Genomic DNA, 23,614 nt, shown 5'->3' on the forward strand with positions numbered 1-23,614 from the left:
GCTTTAACACACAGTTCGTTTGAGGATGTCGTTGAAGTTATATAACTATATAAATGGTTTGAAACAAACCGCACCTTGGGCTTGGGATAATTCTGGACACGCCTCCCAAAAAATGCCTGCGCCTTATTTCCACCATTTTCAAGCGGCCTGATCATTGTACACATTACCGTGCATTTTCGAAAAAGGATTATTAGCACCATTATCTTTTGCAAGTTGCGTGAACGCGCAAGCCTCCCCTCTATAGCTTTCTTCTGCTTCGAGCTTCTGTATCCAACCCTGACATTCACACACGACATCTTCCGGATCACTACACAGCTTCGCTGGTCTGCATTGCTGACTCCTTGAGTGGTCGCACTCGCGCTTGATGGAACGTGAAAGCGGGGTTCGTACTCGCGTGCATTCCCGGGACATTGGTTGCTGGTATTCTAGTAAATGTATGCAGCGCTCATTATGCAGTTCCGGGTGCGGGTATGGGTGTGAGGAAACAGACGGTGTGCCCTATGTGTGGAGACCATTGTTCTGGTGCGACGGAGGTGCTTCCATCGAGTTGGATTGGCGCGCCTTGTAGCAAGGAAAAACACTGCAGAATCGCTGTGCAGCAGGTGTGTCCAGTTTAGCTAATCAGTGGGACGGACGGGAGGGGTAAGGCGGCCTGCGGTGCAGTGGAGTAATCTGGGGAATGACGAAAGGTAAGCATTGGATTGAGTGGAGTAAAGCAGGATTTTTGACCTTTGGTTGAGATTCCGGACTTGCTTCTTCTTGACTCTGATGTCTTCGGCGGAATGCGTCGAGATGCTTGTCTGCTTAGTATGCGCACTGGCAAAGTTTATCCTTTCATAAAGGCTTGTGAAGCGTGTATTGGTGACGGACAAGTCTTACTGAAACAGGTCCTTCGCAGCGCTCATACTTCCGAATCCAAATACAAATCCGCTGCTCTCTTGTCCATTCCGTGTAACGCCCGCCGCAGCACTTCACACTCATTGTGACTCACATCACAAACACTCGCTCCAGCCAACTGCAGAGGATATGTAGTACGAGCGCAAAGCCCCAGGAAGCCCATTGTGAGGCCTTGCGCATCGAGGTATCGCCGAAGAGTCGCAATGAGGTAGATGGCGATGAGGCGTCGAAGACCGAAGACGTACAAGATGAGGTGGCGTGCCGGGGATGGAGCGGGCATCGGAAGTTGTTCGCTTGGTAGTGGAAAGGCTCGATAGCCTGACTTCGCAGAGGGTGGGTGAACGAAGGTCTGGGTTCTGGAGGCTCGGATGTATTTGCTGCGGCGTTTGATAAGGAGTTGCTGACGAAAGTGCCACGGACAAGGAAACGTGGTCGCGCTCTGCAATCAGTAGGCGACGGCGAGCAAATCGTCACTGTGATGGTGGGTACTATAAATGTTTCTTGAGCCTACCTTTGCATAGGTTACGTAGCCTGGAAGTTCCGAAGCAAATTTTAAGTTGGAACACATTTATTATCCTAAAAAAGTCTGCTTTGCTACTTTAAGAACTGGGTAGCACGGACTAACAAGCATCGACCTGGTCCGGTCCTCAAAAGAAAAGTACATTCAACTCTACTCAGACCATTTGACGCTTACGTCTCATTACGGAGCGTATCCACCGATTAAATATATCCCCATTCGGTCCCATACATTGTCTATACGGTTTGCCCGCAGTAGTCCTTGATGAACTTCCACCAAGCTAATGGATGAATGTTAGAATAATTAAAAAAGTTTAGATGCAAGGCTGAACATACAAGCTTTTGCTTCTTTTCTATCTTCCGGTGCGCATTCAGTTTCAGCACACGCGCCGAGCTCGTTCCTCATCCAATCGCGAACTTCCTCAGTGTCCTTCCAGCAGAACTGATTTCTTGTTTTACTCCTAATTCTGTAGGTATCTGCTGTATGATCCATGCAGTACCTAACGCAAAAATGGACCCTATTGAGATCTGGGCCTCTTTCATCCCAGGGAGGACGCGCGACGGCTGGGCTAGCTGCAATGACGGCCGTGAGAGCGAGGTGGACGAGGTGGGAGAGACGCATTTTGATGTGGAGGTACGCGTGATTCTGACGTGGAGAGTATACGTGATTTTGATGTGAGAAATTGATAAGGAAGCAGGCTGAAGACGGGAGAACGGAGGGGTTCTTATACTTACACCAGGACAGTCCCCGAAAGCAATGATACGTACTCATGGCTCTGTTCCGTGGATTCGCCGCGCTGAAGCCCAAAAAGCGAGTAGATCTGCCACGGCTCACCAACAAACCTAAATGTTTTGTCGGGACGGCCGTGGTAAAGCCTTTTTTGTCTTCAACTAAAGCCCATGAAGAGGAGGGCATCGGAGGCTCACGAAACAGACACTATCGTGTATTGGGCTTCGCTACCTAAATTAGCTGGTGGGACAATCACAAGTACCGCATCTTGTTCCGGCAAAAGTCCAACAGTGCGGGACTCTGGTCCGAGTGGTCCATGGGTGGATACGTGTTACGTTCGTAAGTGGATGCGTGTTGATCTCGAGCGAGTCTTCTGGGGATTTGGATGTTGGTGCAGGCTCTGCTGCTGGCAACGACAAGCCGGTAGTCAGCGGCTTACATAAGAAACAGCACCGAGAGCAGTATATAGCGGAGAGACCTCAAACAGAAGGCAATCGTCTTTGATTATGCGCTCGTGAGACAATCAATCATGCGCAATCAACGACCGCGACCGCCGGAAAGACCGCTCTGCGCGCCGCTGACAGCCACGACTCTTCAGCACTCGCTGCTCACGCGCCCACGACTCCTCCACTGCTTGCTCTGAAACCACACATCACAACACAAAGCGCCAACACCGAGCGGACATCCTCTACCACGTCACTTCCACCGCACATGCAGCGCACGATCACTCAGCTACCCCAGGCTTCACGCACCCACGCGCATGCCGCCTCGCCTTGACCTGCTTCAAGCACCTGCGCGCGCCTTTTCAGCCTCAGCTTCCGACACCACCGATCCTCACACGGAACCGACGCATCGCGACAGCCCTGGAGGGAGCTATAGGGTGCGGTACATACACAGTTCAGGGTCAGCGGAAGCATGTCAGCTCGATGGCGACAACGACTTCAACATCCTTACACCCGGTCATGAAGCCTGTGGTTTTCATGCTCATGTCACTGGCTTCTGGTTTTTCTTTGCCAGCGGAGGAGCCTGCGCGATTTCGTTCGTCGATCACAGCTCGTTCTTCGGCTGTATGCCTCGGCGGAGGCTGGCGCCACCAGCTGTTGCCGCTCTCTACTTCCTGGCGTCCCATTCGGCGGGCATGGATGTGTTGGCTCGGACTCAGTTTTTGGTTGTGCGCCATCCTACTCCCATCGCCAGCGATACCCACAGCGACGTCGACTTGGGCTCGCCTCCTTCTTTGCTTGCGGCACCGCGTCCCCACCCCCAGCGACACCACCACCGGCCGTGGTGGTGCGACAAGTGCCAGATTTCGATGCCTGACAGGGCTCGTCATTCGCAGTTCTTCGGGCGTTGCCTCCCACCCAAAAGGCCTATCTCCTGGGTCTCTTTTTCCTACCTGTCCACGTCATTGTCACGATTGCCTTGAGCATCTGGTTTTGGAGGGACAGCAGAGCAACCTGGGGGATGGCTTACGGAATAGCCATGGTGATCGGGACCCTCCTGATCGCCCGCTCGGTTTCAGGAATGATCTGGCCGTTCCTGAACATGATCGGCCTGCAAGACGTGCGTTCTCCGGAGGCTGACCATGTCCTCCCGTTTACTCTCGGGTAAGCTCCAGCAGGAGAACAGAGTGGAGGAGTATGAAGCAGAGGAGAACAGGGCCGAATACAGGACTGGAACACATTCTCCAATAACCTTTAGAAGGAGAAAGATGCCTGTGGGGAGAGAGAGAAGGCGAAGGAGCTTCCATAATGTCGTCGTCGTTGTGGTCGTCGTCGTCAGTGGAAACCTGGTCGATAGCTGTCTGATTGGGCGCGATTCATCCGCAGATGCCAGCGGGCCACATGGTGCGGATGAAGCCCACAGCGACGAGCCAGTACCAGGGCACGAAGAGCCAGTACCAGGGCACGGCGAAGCAGAACTCGGCAATGGTTGTGAGGATGACTATGGCTATGCCACTAGCCATGGAGTGGGGACCACAACCAAAGAACTGACCGAAAGCGACGCACTGCTGCAGATTCTCCTGCCAACCCTAGCGGTACCAAGTAGTAAAGGGCGCCAGCGGCCTGTCCCAAGACGAGATGAGGGAGAAGGTAGCAAACCCAATTGACAACTCGAAGGACCTCGCGAAGCGAGCGGGGAACGGAGGGACGTGGGGAGTCTTCCATGGTGTCGTCGTCGCCGTTGTGGTAGCGGACTACAGGAGAGGGTCAGGGAGAATAGCATAGCCAAGGCTTTGGATAATGTGGTTAAAGGCACTCTTAGTTCCCTTCTTGTCGTTGCTGCTCTTCTCTCTGGTGTCAACTTTCTTGGTCTGAGTCTCCGCGCGCTTGGCTTGATAGGTGGGGACGTTTGGAGCCTGTGTCTTCGCGGCCTCGGCCTGCTCGCGCTGGGCTTTCGAGGCGGGGGCGTCCACGAGCTCAGTTGCCAGCACTTGGATGGAGTCATCGAGCGCGACGCTGGTTCGCTCCTGCGTGGCCTTGCTGCCGTTATCTGCGCTCTCCGAGTCATCAGGAGTATCCGATTCAGACTCTTCAGATAGTGAGTCATCCTAAAGCGACCTGGTAACTCCCATTGATCCAGGAAGCTTTGCCCCTTCTCTGGGAACATGGATATCGTCGTGACCTATCATGACTAGGCCACATTCCTCACCATCTATTCTCCATGTCAGCCATTGCCATGCCAGTCTAGAAGGCAATGGTTCATTTACGATAGAAGCGATTCTTCGCTGATGACTAACAAATCAAGGTGATGAGCCACCCGAGAACAACGGGCAAGACATTGCGGAGCGAGCGAGGAGCGGAGGGATGCGGGGAAGCTTCCATTTTGCCGTTGTCGCCATCGTGATAGTAACCAACGGGTCGCCGTTGTGATAGCGAACAGCAAGTCGCTGTTGTGATAGTGAACAACAGGTCGCCGTTGTGATGGTGAAACAGGAGAAGGACGTAGCCAATTTTCGAGAGAACGAAACTGAAGACGACGCGGTAGAAGACGGCCCGACGGGGAGGGCATCAGCGGCTTGCCCCAAGATAGAAAGTGGGAGAAGAAGGTAGCAAAGTCATTGGAGAATGACGAGGAAGACGGTGAGGAGTAAAATGAGAAGGCAGAAGGAGCATATAAATAGGCGAGACAAAGCGGAAAAGACTCCTTGGTGTCGCTCAGTGCGCTATGAATTACCTCTTCATTTCCGCTACGTGTCGAAAAATACTACCCCTCAATCTGGCGAGACGCGGGTGTGCGCCCAGTTCATAAGCTTGGGTGAAGTGGAAGTTGGCCATGGGAGAGAGTTCGGTACTCCTCGCGAACTGTGGCTCCATGAACTGGAGCCAGGGATCCCGCCGTGTAGCTCTCTGCATGGTGTCGGTATAAAAGGCCCTGCCCTGCTCTTTCCATTCATTGTTAAGATTCCATTTCACCTAGTTCAACTTTTATCCGCTCAAACTACCACCCAACATGCGCATCTCCCACCTCGCTCTTGTAGCCCTCGCTGCTATAGGCCAAGCAGTCCCTTCTCCGCAAGAGAACCAGGATGACGTGTACTTTTCCAAGCTCGACAAAGACCTATCAAAGGTCGTGCCATGCATCAAAGAATGCATGACATCGTTCTACTCCGAGGTTGATATGAGAGCAGTGACACGCGATCAATTTTGCTTCCGTGATCGGCTCAAGGTCCGCAAGTGGATCAGGGACCAGCTCAATGAATGTGGGCTTGAGAAGTGCGGCTCTGAAGAAAGTATGCCGCGCGCGACTGTAAGTTTCGCACCGCTCAAGCTTCCTACCATAAGCTGGTAGCCATCAATGTTACAGTTTGTCCTAACACGCGATAGCACTGTGGAAGTTCATCAAGGACTACTGCGGCCAAAGCATGTAACCGATTGACACTGTCGTGGTGGAGGCAATACGCAAGCTGGTGATGGAGGCGGAGAAATGTGTAGTGCCCAGAAGGTCCCGGTGTCCGGATGCTTTGCTCTTTCGTTGTTTCTTTTGTCCTCCTTTTAAGAGTGCGTCGGTGCAGCTCTTCCATGCCTACAAAGTAGTTAAAACCAGACTTAACTTTCCACCCCAGAAGTTCTACATGGTTGTGCTTACGTGTCAAGTGTGGTGGTGGGGCGGGATCATATCAGGATGACCGCAATACTGAAGACAGTGCGAAAGTACCGGCCAAAGTCCGACTCCGCGGGACAACCAAGAAAACCAAAGACTATCTTTTCGCAGCTCAAGAGGACACGTGGCTTGGGAAGGCAGGACGATCTATTCACGGTTTTCCGCTCATCGCAAGCATCATCGGTGCCACTGTTACTCTTGCGGCGAAAGCATTGGCACTTAAATGGCATTGAGGGAAGGCAGAGTATTTTCCAAAAACTACTGTAAGCTAAAACCTTTGGCTCGACCGCGGAAGATTTTCGCTTATCGGACATCATGTTTTGGCGCCTCCGGTATTCAAGGCGACCAGGCAGCCGTTGTCATCGAAAGTTCCCGCGGCCTCTTGGCTTAGAAGCCGCGGTGGCCGGTCGTTACTATGGAAAAAATAGAGCCTGTTGAAATCCTGCAAAATAAAATCCAAGATCAGCGCTCTCCGGAAGTTCCTCCGGTGCGGGTATTGCTCCGTTCCAGACGTTCAATGTTTTGCCCATCTGGTGGAGCCGCAGGATGGCGTGGGGAAGCTTATTTTTAAGCTTCTCGCTTAGGGCGGATTGCGAAGATCAGTCCAGGGATGGTCAGCAAATGGCAGGATGGGAGGCTATGGGTGTGGCTACATCGTCATGCACGAAAAGAGCTTGAAAAGCATTCGTTACCGTGATTGAGCTATCTGAATAGCGATGTGACGATAACGTTGTCCGTCTTCCGTTGGCGAACGGCCACTATCGGGCCCCTCCCATCAAGTCCTGCACGGTGCGTACGTCCGCGTCTTCGCCACGGGCGCGACAAACCCACTACTTGTTTTCCTTCATCCCAAAACGCTGTATTCCAAGCCCGCTATCGACATGGCTTCAATATCGTCATGATTGTCCAAAACATCCGCGGTATAATGTTGCCCGCCTCGATGGCTTCTGGGATCTTCGTACAGCACCGGAGTAGAGAGACCAAGATCCATCTATAAAAACGAATGCGATTGGCGACTATGATGGACCAGCTGGTATCACCTTTGGCAATGCTGATCCGAGGTTGTATCGTTTCCAGACGGTAGGTATGTGTACGGTTCGGCCCGGGTAGTGTCAAGCCCTTGGATCGATCCGGCAGAGGCTGTTGTCACAGAAAGGATAGGAGGGGGCTCCACGAGAGCTTTCCATCCTAACCTCGATGGCTTGTACTCAGGCAAGGATGCCATGAACAGCTCAGGCGGGTTTCTTCCTGCAGTATCTCCAAATTAGCTTCCTATTCCGGACCGCAACTCAACCATCGCCAATGTATCAGGTCTCAAACAAGATCATCGCGGTATTCGCTCGCCCAGATCGGTCCAGACGCGATGACTTGTGTTGTGGGGAGAAGCTGACTTTTCCAGGGCGCGAGCGGGCCCGCGGCGCGGCCCGTACCTAACTTCGAGAGTGGACATCGTGGACAGTGCTGCAGGAAGTCGATGCACGAAGAAATACGGGGTAAATGGATGAGACGAGAAGGGGTGTCATGAGATTGCGATGGCGGCAGGTTTCTGGAAGCAGAACGGTGCTGTGCTCAAATTTTTCTGACAACGGCGGCGCATCTCCCCCACTTGAAAAAAGCAGAGTGCGTCTCGGGATTGTGGGATTCTTCGCGTCGTCGTTCCACACAACCAACGTCAACATTATTCAAACCTCCAAGACTCCTTATTCTTATTCAAGCCTGCATCCACGGCCGCATTGCGGCATCGCCATCACGCATCGTGCCTCGCACCACCAGCCCCGCCGGCTGTCCAGCCTTAGCCGACCGCGTACCGCTTGGCGACCCGGCTTTCCGTCCAGCCCGCCTCGCGCCACGCGTACTTCTCATCATCGAGATGACGAACGAAGACTCCCATCGACTCTGCTTTTAAAGACCTCAACATACCGCTTACACTCTTGCAACATGCCTTCGAAACACTGTTTGGTCGCGGAGAACACGACGTTGGATCCATTCGTGCTGGGAGGTTGACGGGGGGCCCATGGAGCTGCAAAACCGGAAGAAAGGGAATGCTGAAGTGCTGTCAAGCCTGATGATTATGAGTTCCATGTGAAGTCTTGGTGTTCACATCGCTATGGCGGGTCAAGTCGCGCGGATGGAAGAGTCACTAACGGCCTGGATGATTTCTTTGCACATTGGACCGGTTTGCTCTTCCCTTCGTCCTCAGTGGGCTCAGGCTTCGTGTACTTACGAAGCACCTCTTCTGTTGTTGTGGGTGGCTTTGACTCTACCTCCTGCCAACGTCCTAGATGTATAGAGGTTCGGTTGTAGGTGGGTAGGTAAGTAAGTCATATACTGATGCTGGTGTAATACTACAACAAGCAGGTCATGCTCCTTCAGCCTTAGCAGGCCGTGATTGGACGACTCATCGAGGCGGATATAAATGCGCCTTGCAACCAGAGCAGGGTCTGTCGCATTTGACACAAACAAGGCTTGGCCTTCCAATTTGTGATGAATTCAGACGTTGCCTCCCTCTGTATGACCACTGGGAGGGGGCTGGCAAAACGCGATTGCGACAACAACTTCAATTTGATATCTCCAGTAAGCCTACGTACGTTTTACCATCATGACATGACATTAGCTGACAACAGCAACAGCAAATACTCAAGTCCATTACTTCGCCACGGGTATGATCACCTTCAATCCGCAGGCCGCCGCTCAAAAACCAGTGTCAATCTGATTGCCACTTTATTGCCCACACATTTTTATGGCCTCATAAGGACCAGTGCGACGCTTTTTCACCGACAGCTGCTTGAAACACGACCGTTGCCTACTTGCCGGCGTTAACAGGAGCAGGAGCAGGAGCAACGGCCTGGACAGCAGCCTCAGCAGCAGCCACAACAGCCGCCGGAACAGCAGCCGGTGCAGCAGGTGGAACAGCAGCTAGAACAGCAGCCTGACCAGCGGCGACATGAGCAGCGGTAGCACGAACTGCAGCAGCCCTAGCGGCAGCAGCACGAGCGACAATAGCTGGGACATCGCGAGCGACAATGGCAGCAGCGACAGCGGGATCGCGAGGGGCGTAAGCCGGCGGCTGGCCCTGCTGGACGATAGGATGACCTTGAACGGGGCCGTTACCAGCAGCCGCGTTCAGAGCCTGGTGAAAAACAGCCGTTTGGTGGCTCAGCATCATCACCTAGGCCCGGAGCTGGTTGATCTGCTGCACCCGCTGCTCGATGGTCGGCAGTGCATGCTGAGTCAGAACCTGATGGGTATGAGTCCAGAGCTGGCTCTGCATCTCTGATCCCACATTCGACATCTGCATGAACTTGGTCACCAGAACCGTCATCTTATGGTACTGGTTCTGCTTCTCCTCCAGCTGCGGCATCTTCAGCGCCTCTGCTAGGTACGGCGTTGCAATCTTGACGGCCTTGGCTACGGCTTTCACGAACTTTCTGCGGCTGAACGGACCGCGAGTACGATCGCCGTTGTTAGAGATTGCTGTGTTCAGAGTTGTTAGAATTGAGCTGTGGCATGTGGGGAGAGGATTGGATGTACTCTGTTTTTGATGGTGCTTGCAATAGTCAGAGCCCGCAGCAGCGAACTTGCAACAAGGACTCTTCGTGAGAGTGACACCCTTGCACTGGCCAGCCATGATTGAGGGTTGATGGAGGTAAGTAATGATGACACAAAATGATGGTGATGGGGTTTCGTTTGATATGCGAGGTGACCACCCCGATAAAGTTTGAAGCTTGGAGGGTGAAGAAAGAGAGAGGAAGGGCGAAAGAAGCAGGCTTTTATAGGCGAGGAGAGGGAAGAGTTCGCCGAGACAGAGGGAGAGCGGCGCCCCGTCTGGATGTTTCACACACGGCGCGCGCTCCCCGCTCGAAAAACGGCGAACACCTGCACTGCCTCTTTGGAGGTCATCGGGAAGACCTCCGCCCTGGTATTCTCCTCTTTTTCACTGATCAAAGTAGACGGAAAATATCTAATGGTGCGGGCTACGGATAGATTTTGGCTTCATGTTCTTAGAGAAGGGCAGGAAGTGATTACTGCAACATCAAGAGCTGCTGGCTTTCATGACCCACGGCTTTGTAGGCCGAGCAGTGACCTTGTAGATAGAAAGTAGCATTATGAATTCTTTCCCGATTGTGAAGTGCTTGTCAAATCCATTAAGTCGACAATCTTCCCTACCAGCAATCCGCCGTTCCAAACGCAACCCAAGCTCCTCCGTCTTGTTGACATCGCTAGGTTCTACGGTCACAATGACGGGCTACATAGCGTTGGCAGAATAGTTAAACGGGTAATAATCCGATGGCACGATCCCGACGGGCTCCTCTTCTTTGCTAACCATACCGAGCAACAGTACCAGCACGAGCACCGCCGCCGCGACAGACATCACCACCTTGCCACGACCACCAACGGCCAGTGGAAGCTGGAGCAAATGCCGCCACTGCCGTAGCTGCAAGGCATCAAGAACGGATGGGAAGAATGGCAAACGCTGCCGTCAATACTTCGCCCACGCACTCCATGACCGTTTACCGCGTCTCCAGCGACGGAGGCGAAGTCGTTGTCTTTGTGAAGGATTTCAGCAACGCGGCCATCCGGACAGGGAGCCCGTCCATAACGATCGCGACCAGTGTTGTTGCTGTTTGCGGTACCCGGATCGATGAGAAAGGTGGACCAAGAGGACGAAAGCACCGACGCAAAACTCCGGTCGCTGAGTCGGAGGAGCGGTAGGAAAGCATGGAGGCGTCGTAGCGACGAGCAATGAAGTCACCGCTTCAAGCGCATACACGGAGGAGGGGACGAGGCGGCGTGCGTGAGCTAAAACAGCATTGTCAAGTGGCTGGCTGACGGCAAACCCGGCCACGAACGAGGCGACGCACATTGCAAAGGTGATGATGGGTCCGAGGAGGGGCAAGGTCGTATAGTACAAGCAGCAGGGAGGAACCATTAGAAGTAGCTGGCGAGGATTCAAAAGGTTGGAGTGTTTTCTGGCGGTATGGCAAGCAGATAGACATGTAAACGCCTAACTCCAAGACCCATCATCCATCGCAACAGTGCGTGAATCTCCCATCCCAATCAAGCCGACAACCCCAACAACCAGACCCTATCCCATCTCCCCAACAACAAAAACAAGATTGAAGGACCCGACACTCTCGCCCTGAAACGCTGTCCCGACGGGAAGCGAAACAGAGCGGCTCGCTCGCCCGCCCCGACGGTACGCTTTCGCTCCGCCTAGGTACAAACGGCGACGGAGGCCGGTCACTTCAGAAGCCTCTCTCAAACGCCGCGGGCGCGCATGCTGCTGTGAATGACTTGTACGTTCCTAACCAACACAATGAAAGCAACACTAATACTGACAGTGCACCCACGTAGGATCAGGGTCCTCGCGACCTCATCAACGCAAACGCAAACGCAAACGCCCCCCGGCCCTCTTGACCGAAGTCGCTTTCGAGCCAACCACGCCGCTCCATACCTACGCGGCCTACGCCCGATACCGCATACCGGCACCAGTGCCGCTCTATAATTTGTTGGCTTCGTGCTGTGCATATGTGCATAGAATACTGGCTGGTCGGGTGTGGTTTTGCAGTTCTGCAACCTTTCTACCGAACTAAGACGCACCCGCAAGCGAGGAAGAATGCTTTCATGGCCGGGTCATACGGGAGATGGTTCTTCGGCGCCTCCATCTTCACGGATATCTCCCTGCTGGGCCAGTGTCAAAGCATCGGATGATGGCAAGGATAATCTACAGAGTTGGGGCTTGCGGAGGCTTCGAAACCAGGAGGAGATGCTGCTCACCTTGCAGTTTTTCACATGGGCATTTACTTGGGAGGAGTGAGGTGAGAGCTGATTATGAGCTGTGACTACATACTATGAGTCTTGACCGGTCATTACTGCTATCTACCTAGTGAGAAACGTACATCAAACGCTAAGCACCCGTAAACCACGGAAAATCTGGATGTAAACAAACGAAACCCTTTCCCGAGATGTCCAAGCTTCCACAGAACCCGAACCAGAGCAGCTGATGTGCAGTCCAGCCGCCAGCACTAAGCCCAGGCGCTGAGTAGGGCCACGGTGAAGCTACCAGCAGCATAAAGCGCAATCGGAACGGCAATGTAGACCCCTAACTTATTGAAGGTCGCCAAACAGTCCGAGAAAAACCGAGTAGTAACAGAGTATGGAAAAAAGGTTCGGAGAGTGCTGCCTCAGTTCAATGAAGCGCAAGATAATGCTGTGGACGTAGAGGAAATAGACCAGGAAACACCAAGAGCCCGGAAGAGAAATCAGGCCACGGAGGGTTTTCGAAAAAGAGAAAGACTGCTCGGAAATGCATTAGCAACTTGCTTGGAATTTTGTAGAGCCACTTGGGTCGAAGGAAGCAAAGTATGCTTTACAGCTCCCGGATGACGCTTGGGTTTAGCACCTTTGGAGCGGACAAAGTGTCGGAGAGGCATTGAAGGAAAAGAAGAAGAGGTTTCTCATACCTGAGCTTCCTTGACAGGAAAGAACCTGTTTTGGCGTCTCAAAGACTGTGCCTTAGCTTTCTATCCACTACATCCCAACGCAACTTGCCGTCGATAAGTTGGTTGAGTTTCAGTTAGCCAAGGCTAAGAGAAGCACAGCCTCTAATAAGGAACTCAATCCTGTTTGTAGGTCTGACAGTTTCAATGGTGCTGGCACTGAAGGAAGGTCTCCCGAACTGATAAGAGGTCTTCCTGCAGCTCTTTGACAGCAAGCTTGAGAACGACGTTGATAATGTGACGCCTAGTTTCGATCCTGACGACGTGGTTGTATGCTTCGGCAATCCTCTCTTTCCGCAGCTGATATTCCAAGAGCGAGTTCGGTAAAAGACGCGGCAAAAGCCAAGCCCCGATTGCTGTGACACTGTTGACCTTGTTGCAAAACAACTTATACCACTCATGTATCTCTTCCATACGCCAAGGTTCCAAGCAGTGAATGTCCTTGTAGATTTGCGTTCGCTTCATGGCAAGTAGAATATCGACCATTTTCTTGTTGAACTGTAGATATTCGACGATTGAGTTCAACGTACTCCCAGGTTCGGTAACTTCTGCGATCATAGTTGCGGCGGAAGGTTTTAGATTGGGACCGAGAAAGCATGTATCTCCTCGCAGAACCAACGTTTGTAAGGTCTCGTTAGAGCAGATAGACGAGACGTCTTCAAGGTCGAAATAAGAGATGATGGCCTTCATGATTAGCTCAATGGAGGAACTACCTTGGTTCAAGGTGGTCAGGTCCGAGGATTTCAATCCAGAAATATATTTTGAGTCTCTAAAGGCCAGTTTATCCAGGTTTTCGACTTGTTCAAGACGGTTGCGTAGAGCCTCTTCGAGCTGTAAGAATTTAGGGTGTTCTTCGGCAAGTCGGTCCTGTAAACGTTCATACAGAAAAAGTGACATGTTATCTTTCGGCCTGTACGAGCTGATATCCTCACGCAGATTCTTGAAGCTTGACATGGTCTGACAGATAGTCTTGCTGATGCGGGTCCAGTTGAAGGGCTCAAGGATCAACCCATCATCATTCTCTCTGATGTACTCTTTCCAAAGCTCCTCAGCAACTGGAACAGGATCCAGCTGAACAATTGGAATGGGCTGAAGCGGGTTCGAAGCGTTGAAGTTGACGATGGAATGGAGGTCACCGACCGTATTCCTGCAAAGAAAAACCTCAAGCGCCAACTTGGCGAAGAATGCCAGAGAGAGCACTTTGATGAACAGTGTCGATCGAGCCCTGTTGTTACCCTCGTTGGCAATGGTGCGCCTGTTCCTAGGAGTCCTAAATCCAGTGTCCATATCGTTGTCGTTATCGGCCTCCATGGTGGATGTTGCTCAGGTCTGATGCTGTTGAAAGTTATGACGATATGAGGCGGGCGTTGGCGTTTGCGTCGTCGGAGGCGGTAGCAACCTCAGAGCTTGAGGGGTAGAGAGAGAAGGTTTCATGGCGAAAAGGGCTGGCGGCTTTATAGGCGGGTATTTGGTAAGCGAATGAGGGAAGGGCCTGTAAAAGAAAGTTCTACGCACTGCCCGTGAAGGGGATATGTTAAAGATGAAGCGTCGGTGTGGCGTCCCAACGCGCCACAGCTGTCAGGCACCATGACGTTTTGCTTGTGGCGCCTCCCAGTGCGCACCTAGGCATAGGTAGATATTTGCTCCCGACTGCCTACCCAGCCTCCAACCCATCGGAACCAACAACCAGAAGAGCATCTCTTGACCCGTGATCCTGAATCTAGTCTAGCAACCTGGAGCGCTTCCCAGAGCCTAAGTAATCAGCGGATCTTCCGACCGTACCTGACCAAGGCGCGCCCTGCACTTTACGAAAACGCGACAAAGACGCATCCTCTTGCAGCCAGCGTGATTTTCGCCGGTAACAGTTCCAGCAGCATAGCATCAGCGGACGAAGAGGGGCCTCTCGAGCTTCACCCAGCAGCATCGACTGCTCTCCCGGCACCACCACTTCCACAACCCACATCATCACCGCCACCATCGGCTAAAATCTCCATGCCCTGGCCTGCAAGCAGCCTTCGGATGTGTGGTGTTGGGACGAGTTGGAGCGAGATGCGGTCGTGACGGTTGAGCTGACGCGCGGGCTCTTCCAGGACATGATGACCGTCAAGGACACCTGCACAACCAAGAAGGGTATCCATCAGAAACAGCACCTTACTCATTGCCCCGTGCATCTGGGCTATGATTTGATTTATGATCGTGAAATTCGAGTGCGGACTGGTAAAGTGATCCGCCGAGGGAGCCATGCGGTCAGTGCCCGTTCCGAGCTGACCACCTTTACCCTCCCACTTGGCTGAACCATATTCCTCGCTCGCGATAAAGCGCTTTCCGACCTTTCTAGATATTACTCTCTACAGTGCTACTCCTACTGAGCCCACCACAAATCTCCGCGCCTGTCACGGTGTCACTGTCTTGCATCACGGGGCCCAAAAGCCAGCGCCACCAACTCCGTGTAGCTCTCTTCCCGGCGCGTTCTCTAAAGTTCCTAGTTCTTAAAAAAGACAAAATAGGTTTCATTTAATGTATAGCCAGCATTTAGTTCGCGGCTGTTATAGATAGAGAGCAAAAAAATATAAAAATTATTTTGCGAACATTTAAAGTCTGCGAAGCAAAAAGTCAGGCCAGGAGCCCTATAAACTCGGGTACCGAGTTTCCCCAGTGTAGTGAATAGTAAACTATATCAGACACTGTGGTTCGAACTTAAGATCTCCAGGTTGTAACAACTTGAAGACCAAGTACATGGAACTTTTAAGAATTGCCACTAAGCCAGACGACCAGTACTGTTCTGACTAACAGCTCGCTGCGACAAATTATATAGATGGTGCCTTGTACTGGATTGCAAATGCGCTATCTGCGCCTGTGTATGCCCTTTCGCAGAGACCTGACCGCGACATCCATCCCGTGCTTCCTATGTCATCGCGTGTTTCCACGGAAGTCAACCCTTCCATCCACCAACGCTTTATGATCAAGATTCTGTGACTTTCCAATTACGCACAAGAGTAGTTCTCTGCACAAGAACGTCTTCAATAACAACACCAACAGCTTACGCTGCCATCTGTCTCTTCGGCTCGTCAGATCGCTAGGCTGTAAACAGACCATATGCGCAATCACCGACCCATGTCAACCTTTCATGTCCTTCTCACGAATCCTCATCCGACACTGCTCCCTCCACCTAATCAAGTTCGCCTACATCTTCAGTATAGCCTCATCCTGCGTAGCCTAAACCTCATAAAACCCTCCCAGTTTCCCATAGCTTCTTCGAACAGCGAGCCCGTCTGGACGCCTCGACGACCCTTGGCTTCCAGCTACATAGACAACGCGCGAAAGCGAGGCATCCCAAGATGCACTAGTCGCTCCCACTGCGAGTGTGCGGTCTTCGTTGCCCTGCACCCGCGAGGGGGCATGGGTAGGATATAAGAGGTACCTCAAAAGTCGTATAGGAGCCCTCGAACAAACTGGTGGTACCGTCGGCAGAGTACGAAGTCGCACGAGATACACAATACACAGATGGGCCAGAGGAGTTTGTCTTCTATTCACGGGATGAAGCCAGACAAGGAGCAGCAGGGACAATGTGCTTGTCAACGGAAGCAGAGGAAATTACAAGCGTGAAGAGGGACAATTCGCGGCCATATATCGCGCCTGATAGTAGGCAAGTGCTATCACACTAATTCTGGATGCTGGCTGTCCGAACTATGCACTGTTCTCCGAAGCACAAACGAGCACAGCGCACAAGAGCCGCACGCACGCTCCCAACTATGCTGGTTCTCTGTGACCATGACGTGACGGTCATCGCTCAACACGCCCTCCGCTCCACGTCCCACGCTCCGTTGAAGCCTCCTCTCAGGTACTCCCGCATGTAGCACTGCCTCTTGCCTCTCACAGCCCCAACAACCAAGATCATCCACCACTACAGGCCATAATCTCTACAAAATTTCCGGGCCTAGAAGCGCACATCACTCGGCACGGCTCTGCCTCGTGCCCCGATCCGCGCGATGAAGCGCGCACCTTCAGGCGGCGCGGAAATTGGGGTACTGAGGTGGCGGCAGGAGGCGGCACTTGCGCTTGCGGGTGCGTAAGTTGGGCTGGTCGGAGATGGGAGTTTTGGATGTACGGTTTGGTGTGTGGTGCGCTGGGGCGCGGGAAGGGGTGTCGGTTTTTGTGGCGGGTTGTGAAGTGTGGGGATGCGCTGGGTCGTTGTCCGGTGAGTACTGGGGAGTCCAGCCTAGCCGTTTGGACTGTGCGAATACGTCGCAAGATCTCCATTTTTCTGTGCTTGAAAATGACTTTGCAGACTTCTGGTCACCTAGGTATACTGTGGGTTTGCGAGTGGGCGCTGGCGGCCCAGCAGCGCGCCGCGTTTTCGTTGCATTGGCGCGAGCCAACCAGCAAAGTCAATCCTCACGGTGCGCAAAACCATCACTCCTTTTCCTCCATACACAGCAAACTGCTGCCAGCACTGCCGTGCAGGGCGCCGTCTTGTAGCTCTTTCCAGAGCTTTCCCCATCGTGCCGAACCCCGCCTTCCCAATGGTCTGACCTTTCTTCCCCGCCTTGCGGCGTGGGCGGCGGCGCTACGGCGCGACGGTTCGTTCTGACCAGCATACTACGGCGTGTGTAATACGCATTGCACGCCACTGTTGCGCAGCGCTTCGATCTGAATCGGCTTCTGCCGCTTGTACTCCGTCCCAGTGCGTTGCTCCAGATGAGGGGCGTGACGACCGTTGGCGGTGCGGGAGGCCCCGGCGCTTTTTACCAAGGCGCGTCGTAATGCTTGTAGAGCGCCGGGTGTTACGCTGCCAGAATTGGATGGTGTCGCGGCCTTGGTATGAAAGGAGAAGATACGTAGGAAGCTGGTGAGGTTTCGAGGCTGACGCAAGAGGGCTGCGGCAATGATTAACGATTTCTAGCTGAAAACCATCTCGTTAGCGGCCGTGCTGCAGGACCCCATGCTCGGGTTCTCAGAGATTTAAGAAAATCCGGTCGTCTTGCGCGTGGTGATGTGCAATGGGCCCACACAGCAACTCCACCCACAACGTGATTCCGACCCTCAGGCTTCAGCAGCGTCATCGCATCTCCCAGCGCCCGCAGCTCCTCCATACTGTATGTATGCAACAAAGCCGCCATGGTCGTGTTGTCGGCAAGCGTGGACGTCCGGCGCCAGGCGTCCCATTCCCGCGTCCCGCTCCACGCCGTCGCGTCTAGCGCGCCGCCGTCGTCGATCGACTTTCCTTACCCGGAATAGCGGTGCCCACCCTTACGCAAGGAGTGGATCGGTTGGGAAGCTTGGTGCGACAGGGCGGGCTGTGTCAGCTACGGCTGCGGGGTCAGGTCGGATGGTGGTTCGGTGGCGATTTCGGTGCGGGTGTCGTGGTGTTGCGCTTCAGCGTGGTAGGGTCATCTGTTTTCGTTGGTCAGTGCGACGTTTGTCTGGGCCAGGGATGAGGGAAAACTTACTTGGCTCGCGATTTTGCGCATCAGATGTGTTGGTGCTGGTGGATTGCGCTGATGGTCTGTCTACTGGTCTGGTTTGCGGAGATGGTGTTGCGTTCGCCGTTGTTTGGAGCTCGCTCACTTTTCTTTTTTTTTCCACTCCGATCCCTGCTGCCGCTTCTCGTTGTCGCGGTTCTCGTTCGTTGCTTCAGCTTTCAAGACCGGGACGAAGCATGCCGCAGTACACTTCGATTTTGGCTCCCCCTCCCACTAGCCCTCCATCACCTCTCCTTCAGTCTTTAGAAAAACCCACCCCTATCAGAGATCTCCGCCTCGCCTCCCTCAGCATTTGTCCTGGCTTCGCTGCCCATCGATCTCAACTACTGCAAATTGCAGCCTGCTGCGCGCCAACGCCATTACGCTCCGCGTTTGACTGCGAATTTTTGAGAGAGCAATAACCGCTGATCGAAAACCAAGGTTCTATCGAAGGTTCCGCGCACATCACCACAGCATTCAGCCTTCAACGACTCTACATACAACTCGCTTGCAGTGTACGACATGACAGCGACAGCCGCAGCGGCAGCGGTAGCGATGGCTTCGCGAGAAATCCGCTCCCGACATGACAACCACCGTGTTCCGTGGTAATGACTATCGGTGGGGAAAGACTAGTTGAGAAAGTCGTAGCGATCAGGACAAAGAGCCTTTTCCAAAAATGAAGGATGCTACCCCTGCCAAGAGCTGTGGACGGACAAGCGACGAAGACGTCATATCCACTACAACAAAGGAAGCCCATGGAGACGAAAGTCCCGAACGTACGAACTCGGAAATAAGACAGCCGTTTATGAGGGCTTGGATTTTCGCAGTATCTTGGTAATATTTGAGAGAGGACGACTTTTTGTTCATTTACCCATTCCCTTAGATTATCTCCGCTTCTAACGTTTTGCCACAGCAGTTTGAGTACTACTTGTCGCACCCACCACCTTGCTGTCGCCTACAAGCAGACCGGCTACAACGTTTGAGCCGACCAACAGTTTTCATCTGTTACAAAGCCATTTGCCAGTACATCTGACAACGTCACTTGCGGCCGCTTAAGCACCTCCGACCCAATGGCACCACCAAGTCCTTCAATAAATGTAATGTATACAGTAGTGATGATTGCAATCATCGGCATCCTCCTCTCCTCAATCATCAACAACACCACCAGCCTCCCTGTCGCACATGCGACGTCATTGTCCTCGACAAAGAGTCCAGAAACAACGATCCCGCAATCACCACTCTCACCACAAGCCGCCGTAATGGGCGTAGAGCAGCTCTTCATGATACTCAAGGCGGAGGAAGATACACTGAAGGCCTTTGGAGCTACAAAACCCACCGCATCTTCGAAGAAGGAAAGAAGAATAGAGGTGAAGCTATGCGAGGCGAGGGTACAAGAACGTTGGGAAAAGCTGAATGATGCTTGGAAGAGTGTGGAGAAGCAGGCTCTGCAGAAACCGGTTTCGTTCCTCTCCAGCCGGCCGCCTGGATCTCGTCTTACAAGGCAAGAGCTGACGGATCTGATACGCATGATGGGAAAGTTGAAAGATGCGGCGTTGTGGGAGTGTCGTGGGTGGAAGGAAAAGGACAGTGCTCCACAGAGCATTGTGCACGGCATGCTTGGTCGGAAAAAGCAGCGGAGAAGATGTTGGCCCTTTTGAAGATCTCGAAATAACCATTGAACCTACATTACGAGGCGGGTGTATTGTCAGTGACAGGCTTCGCCCCGCTGTGCTCAACACTAGGATGGCGAGCATTGGCTTTGAGGTCGAACTGTCCGAAATCCCAACCCACAAACCGACTGTCCCATACTACTCAGCTCTCACCACTGGAAGATTCACGTCCTCAAGTGTATGGCTTCAAAACTGCTCTTCAAAGCAGGCTTCACCAACCAGAGAACGAAGTTGCTCATCACTATGCGCCATCCTAACGCTGTCCTTGCGCCACCGCCGCCAATTGCTGCAGTGTGTTAAACATCCGCGCGAATGATCGTAGCGCCTTGTTTCTTTGTGTTCACCTCGCCTATTTCCCGTCAGATCCGTTGGAACTGGGGACCAGCTGACACTCTATCTTCCTCTTTGATCTTGATCCAATCATCCTCACACAAAATTCATGGCAGGCATGAACGACATGGGAGCCCAAACACTTGCGCGCGAGAGTAACTCATTCGTGTACACGATACTAGCTATAGAACCCCCTAAAAACCGCATAACAGCCCCAAGAAAAGCCGCTGCCAGTTCCTCAGGACGGACAAAAAATCTGCAAGTCAGGGTTCTTGGGAGGCGCGCAACCGGTCTTGTCACTGCGTTCATAGCAGCCGTTCGCGCACTTGCAGAAGCGTTCAAGACCCCTATTGGCGGTTAGGATAGTTTCTAAACATACGAGCAGCGTAAATAGGCAGTTTACGGAATGTTTGAAGTGCGCGTATGGCATGGGTACACTACAGCGACGACTGTAGTCGCAAGTGTAAGGGTACCACCGAACAATGTGAGAAGTTTCATTGTCGTTGATTTGAATGTGAAGGCCCGGTGTAATGATAACGGAATGGATATAAAGTCTTATGTGGTGCGGAGATACTGGGCCAACGCTAAAATCCAGGAGTGCACTGCTGGTTTAAATACCTAACTTCTGCACCACAACGGAACGATTTGGTTACAAGCGTGGTGGCATAACAGAGCTGCAAGGTCGCCTAACGCATGTTTCTGAACTAGGTGTAACCAAGGCTTGACATTATCTGGTAAGGAAAATGTAGGCGTCTCACTGTGTCACGGGCAGTAAGCAGAGAGAATGAGACATGAGCTCATGCTGCCTCGGCCCTTGCTTCTATGGCTTCGTGGCTCCGCACTACCGTAAGCTGACCCAGCAAGGCTGAGACTCTTGGTGTTGATCTGCGAGAAGTTTAGGCCCGAAGGTACAAAAGGTTGTCCGCTTTACTGCCAATGGCCTGGACTTCACGACTTGGGAAAACACGATGGTAGAAAGGGAAAATTGAATGGGCCAGCAATACCTCAGTCGGCTAAAACAAAGCCGCCCAAGCCGACTGGAGCCTTGGAAGTGTCGCCAGCAGTGGATTGGCACTTCAAAGTGTTAGCCAGTTTTGTACTTAAGGTTTAGGTCTTGCGTTGGAATGATGCTTATGCCGTGGGCACTCTTTTAACTTTTCACTTTCTTTCTTTACAAAGTAACCACTTGAATTGAATTCGTCAACATGTTCCTTAAGACGGGTTGACGGTTGTGACTATGCGGCTTAAGAGTCAGAGCACTATTCTTTGCCTTATTCTTACTTCTGATACCATTGGTTGGGACGTTATTCATGTAACATCCATACCTAATAGCTTGAAAACCAATCAACGACGACAAAAACAGACCGCCATCGAGATACATGTTGTACTTCAGTGAGTATGCGTGAGAGCTGATTTTGATGGAACAAAGCCCGTTCCATCATGTTGCTCGGTAGGATAGACAGAGATGTGTTCAAGTTGCAGGTGTTCTTTCAAGAAATCCAGATCAACTCCCAACGCCTCGGCCAAGACCCAACGTTGACTCCGTTATTCCAATTTACCAAGACCATCCTGTTCAGCCTGCTCTAAGAGAGCTGGACTATGCCTTCTTTTTGACTGTTAGCCATTTCTGGACCGCCAAAAGTTCCGATGGTTTTAAGATCATCGCTATCCCACAACTTGGACAACCTCGCAAACCTATATCTGTGTCAGCTTCCCTCCATGGCGTAGGATACGTCACAGGAACTTACAACGGCCAATCCATTGCAGGAGCCTGATCGATCTGAGCTTGCTCGGCGGACACAACCGGGAGTGGCTCGTAGATGAGATACGCGACGATTCGGAATAACGCCTCGGCAAGGCGAAAGAAGGCCGTAAAAACAAGCATGAGAACATGGCTGAATAGCCACCAGACAGCGTAAACTTGAGCCATAGCCATGTAAGCTTCGTATAACAGGGTTGCGACGTCCATCGCGGCGTCCGGAGTTATCAACTTTTCAGGCGTCGTGGTGGACCAGAAGTATTTGAACTTGAAAGTCATCAGCCCGACCTTGTAGGCCGTTGCACCACTAGCCACTGCAAACATCGCGCCCAGAGAAATCCTGTCAGTCGGCATCGGCAAATGCGCTTTCATGTGTTCCAGCAGGTGCTTGACGTATGCCCAAACTAGGAAAGACGATAGAACGACAAGGACCACATTGAAGATTTTGATCGGCATGGTGTTCCGTTGATGTGGTGGAGCTCCTGGAAGGATTTTAGGACAAGAAGTGGATAGTGCTGCCGGCGAAGGGATTGGGCTTATATGCTGCGAGTAGAGGTTGAACAGACATGCAAACTCCACACTCTACACTGGAGCTTTATTGGAAGCTTCATATGGGGCTGCTTCCAACAAATAATGAACGCACATGGAGCTCTGGGCAAAGTTCAAACAGTTTCACGCAGCTGCGGTGTGAGCAAACGCGGCATGCGGGTTCCCGTCAGTCTGTGTTTGCTTCGCTTGACGGGAGTCGGCAGCTGTGTGAAGCCACGAAGCATCGTCATTGTCCATCGTAAAGCACGCCGATCGCGCCGCCACGATGCGCTCTCCCTCACCACCCACCACCAACCTCCACTCCCGAAACGCACTAGACAGACCAGCGAAAATGCCGTCAAACGCCTTTCTCATCGATATCTCCATTCTGATGCTCGCCCTCTACGCTGTCCTAACGGTCACTGTATCAAACGTCCAACCCTTCTTCGTAGGCATCCGAGCAATGGGGCTTCGCAACCTCGTGAAAAGACAGCGCAGAGCTTACACCAATATTGCATTATAGTATGTTGTGAAAATTGTCGGAAACGCCATCTTCAACATCAACTACTACAAGGTTGCGAAAGTCCAACTCGAGTTCTCGCTCCGTTCCATCGCGGCCACTGATATGCTGCTTGCCGCCTTAATTACGCCCCCGGAGTTTACCGAATATACTATCAGGTTGAGTGGATCCCTCTGTTGGGAGCTGTTTTGCTTGCAGTTTGACATTGTCGGCGATGTCATTGTCGTCCTGTCCTGTCTTCTCTGGGACTCTGTCCTGTTCGTCTGGGGATGCGTTTGCCCGCCTCGGATGCCTTCCCCGGTGCGTGGAGAGCGTTGAGGTTGAGTGGTCTCGGCGGATGTACCATTTATTTTGAGGGAAGGTGAGCTGGCTTCGGGTTGGAGCAATGGACTGAGATAGCATGGCCAGTTGTGAGGAGATGACGTGGATAGATTATGAGCGGAACGAATGTAAAATAGCTTTCGTCACGGTCAAGCGAGTCTCACCGTCTATTGAGATAGAGAAGGGAACAAGCAGTGTCCATGTAATGCTCCTTGTCTAGCTATATGTCTAAGCCTTGACTATGAAGGAAAGGGGCTTAGAGCGTATACCTACTACA

The 23,614-nt window shown here is 52.5% G+C and overlaps 6 protein-coding genes and 1 pseudogene across 7 annotated transcripts; 2 read left to right on the plus strand and 5 right to left on the minus strand.

Moving 5' to 3' along the window:
- Positions 1–1,650: 1,650 nt before the first annotated feature.
- K452DRAFT_343969 lies at positions 1,651–2,156 on the minus strand (annotated as a pseudogene; the record flags this gene model as incomplete). The annotated part of the gene is made up of 2 exons: positions 1,651–1,694; positions 1,750–2,156. Coding segments are annotated over 2 exons (451 nt in total), but the record flags the coding sequence as incomplete, so codon positions are not given.
- Positions 2,157–3,863: 1,707 nt separating this feature from the next.
- K452DRAFT_343971 (uncharacterized protein) lies at positions 3,864–4,798 on the minus strand (the record flags this gene model as incomplete). Its single annotated transcript, XM_033545416.1, has 4 exons — positions 3,864–4,175; positions 4,246–4,340; positions 4,403–4,694; positions 4,796–4,798. The coding sequence occupies 4 exons, from the start codon at positions 4,796–4,798 to the stop codon at positions 3,963–3,965; spliced, it is 603 nt and encodes a 200-aa protein (XP_033392085.1). The 3' UTR covers positions 3,864–3,962.
- A 798-nt stretch (positions 4,799–5,596) lies between these two features.
- K452DRAFT_313234 (uncharacterized protein) lies at positions 5,597–6,480 on the plus strand (the record flags this gene model as incomplete). Its single annotated transcript, XM_033543641.1, has 2 exons — positions 5,597–5,893; positions 6,181–6,480. 2 exons carry the CDS (start codon positions 5,597–5,599, stop codon positions 6,478–6,480), a joined length of 597 nt encoding a protein of 198 aa, XP_033392086.1.
- Positions 6,481–9,050: 2,570 nt separating this feature from the next.
- Positions 9,051–9,875, minus strand: K452DRAFT_313235 (uncharacterized protein; the record flags this gene model as incomplete). The annotated part of the gene is made up of 2 exons (XM_033543642.1): positions 9,051–9,377; positions 9,447–9,875. The coding sequence occupies 2 exons, from the start codon at positions 9,873–9,875 to the stop codon at positions 9,051–9,053; spliced, it is 756 nt and encodes a 251-aa protein (XP_033392087.1).
- A 3,016-nt stretch (positions 9,876–12,891) lies between these two features.
- On the minus strand, positions 12,892–14,058 carry K452DRAFT_313236 (uncharacterized protein; the record flags this gene model as incomplete). The annotated part of the gene is made up of 1 exon (XM_033543643.1): positions 12,892–14,058. The coding sequence occupies one exon, from the start codon at positions 14,056–14,058 to the stop codon at positions 12,892–12,894; it is 1,167 nt and encodes a 388-aa protein (XP_033392088.1).
- Positions 14,059–19,279: 5,221 nt separating this feature from the next.
- Positions 19,280–19,867, plus strand: K452DRAFT_343977 (uncharacterized protein; the record flags this gene model as incomplete). The annotated part of the gene is made up of 1 exon (XM_033545417.1): positions 19,280–19,867. The coding sequence occupies one exon, from the start codon at positions 19,280–19,282 to the stop codon at positions 19,865–19,867; it is 588 nt and encodes a 195-aa protein (XP_033392089.1).
- A 1,823-nt stretch (positions 19,868–21,690) lies between these two features.
- Positions 21,691–22,424, minus strand: K452DRAFT_343978 (uncharacterized protein; the record flags this gene model as incomplete). The annotated part of the gene is made up of 2 exons (XM_033545418.1): positions 21,691–21,904; positions 21,958–22,424. 2 exons carry the CDS (start codon positions 22,422–22,424, stop codon positions 21,793–21,795), a joined length of 579 nt encoding a protein of 192 aa, XP_033392090.1. The 3' UTR covers positions 21,691–21,792.
- Positions 22,425–23,614: the final 1,190 nt, after the last annotated feature.

Source organism: Aplosporella prunicola (genome assembly GCF_010093885.1).
Source record: "Aplosporella prunicola CBS 121167 unplaced genomic scaffold K452scaffold_50, whole genome shotgun sequence".
Taxonomy (NCBI): Eukaryota; Fungi; Ascomycota; class Dothideomycetes; order Botryosphaeriales; family Aplosporellaceae; genus Aplosporella; species Aplosporella prunicola.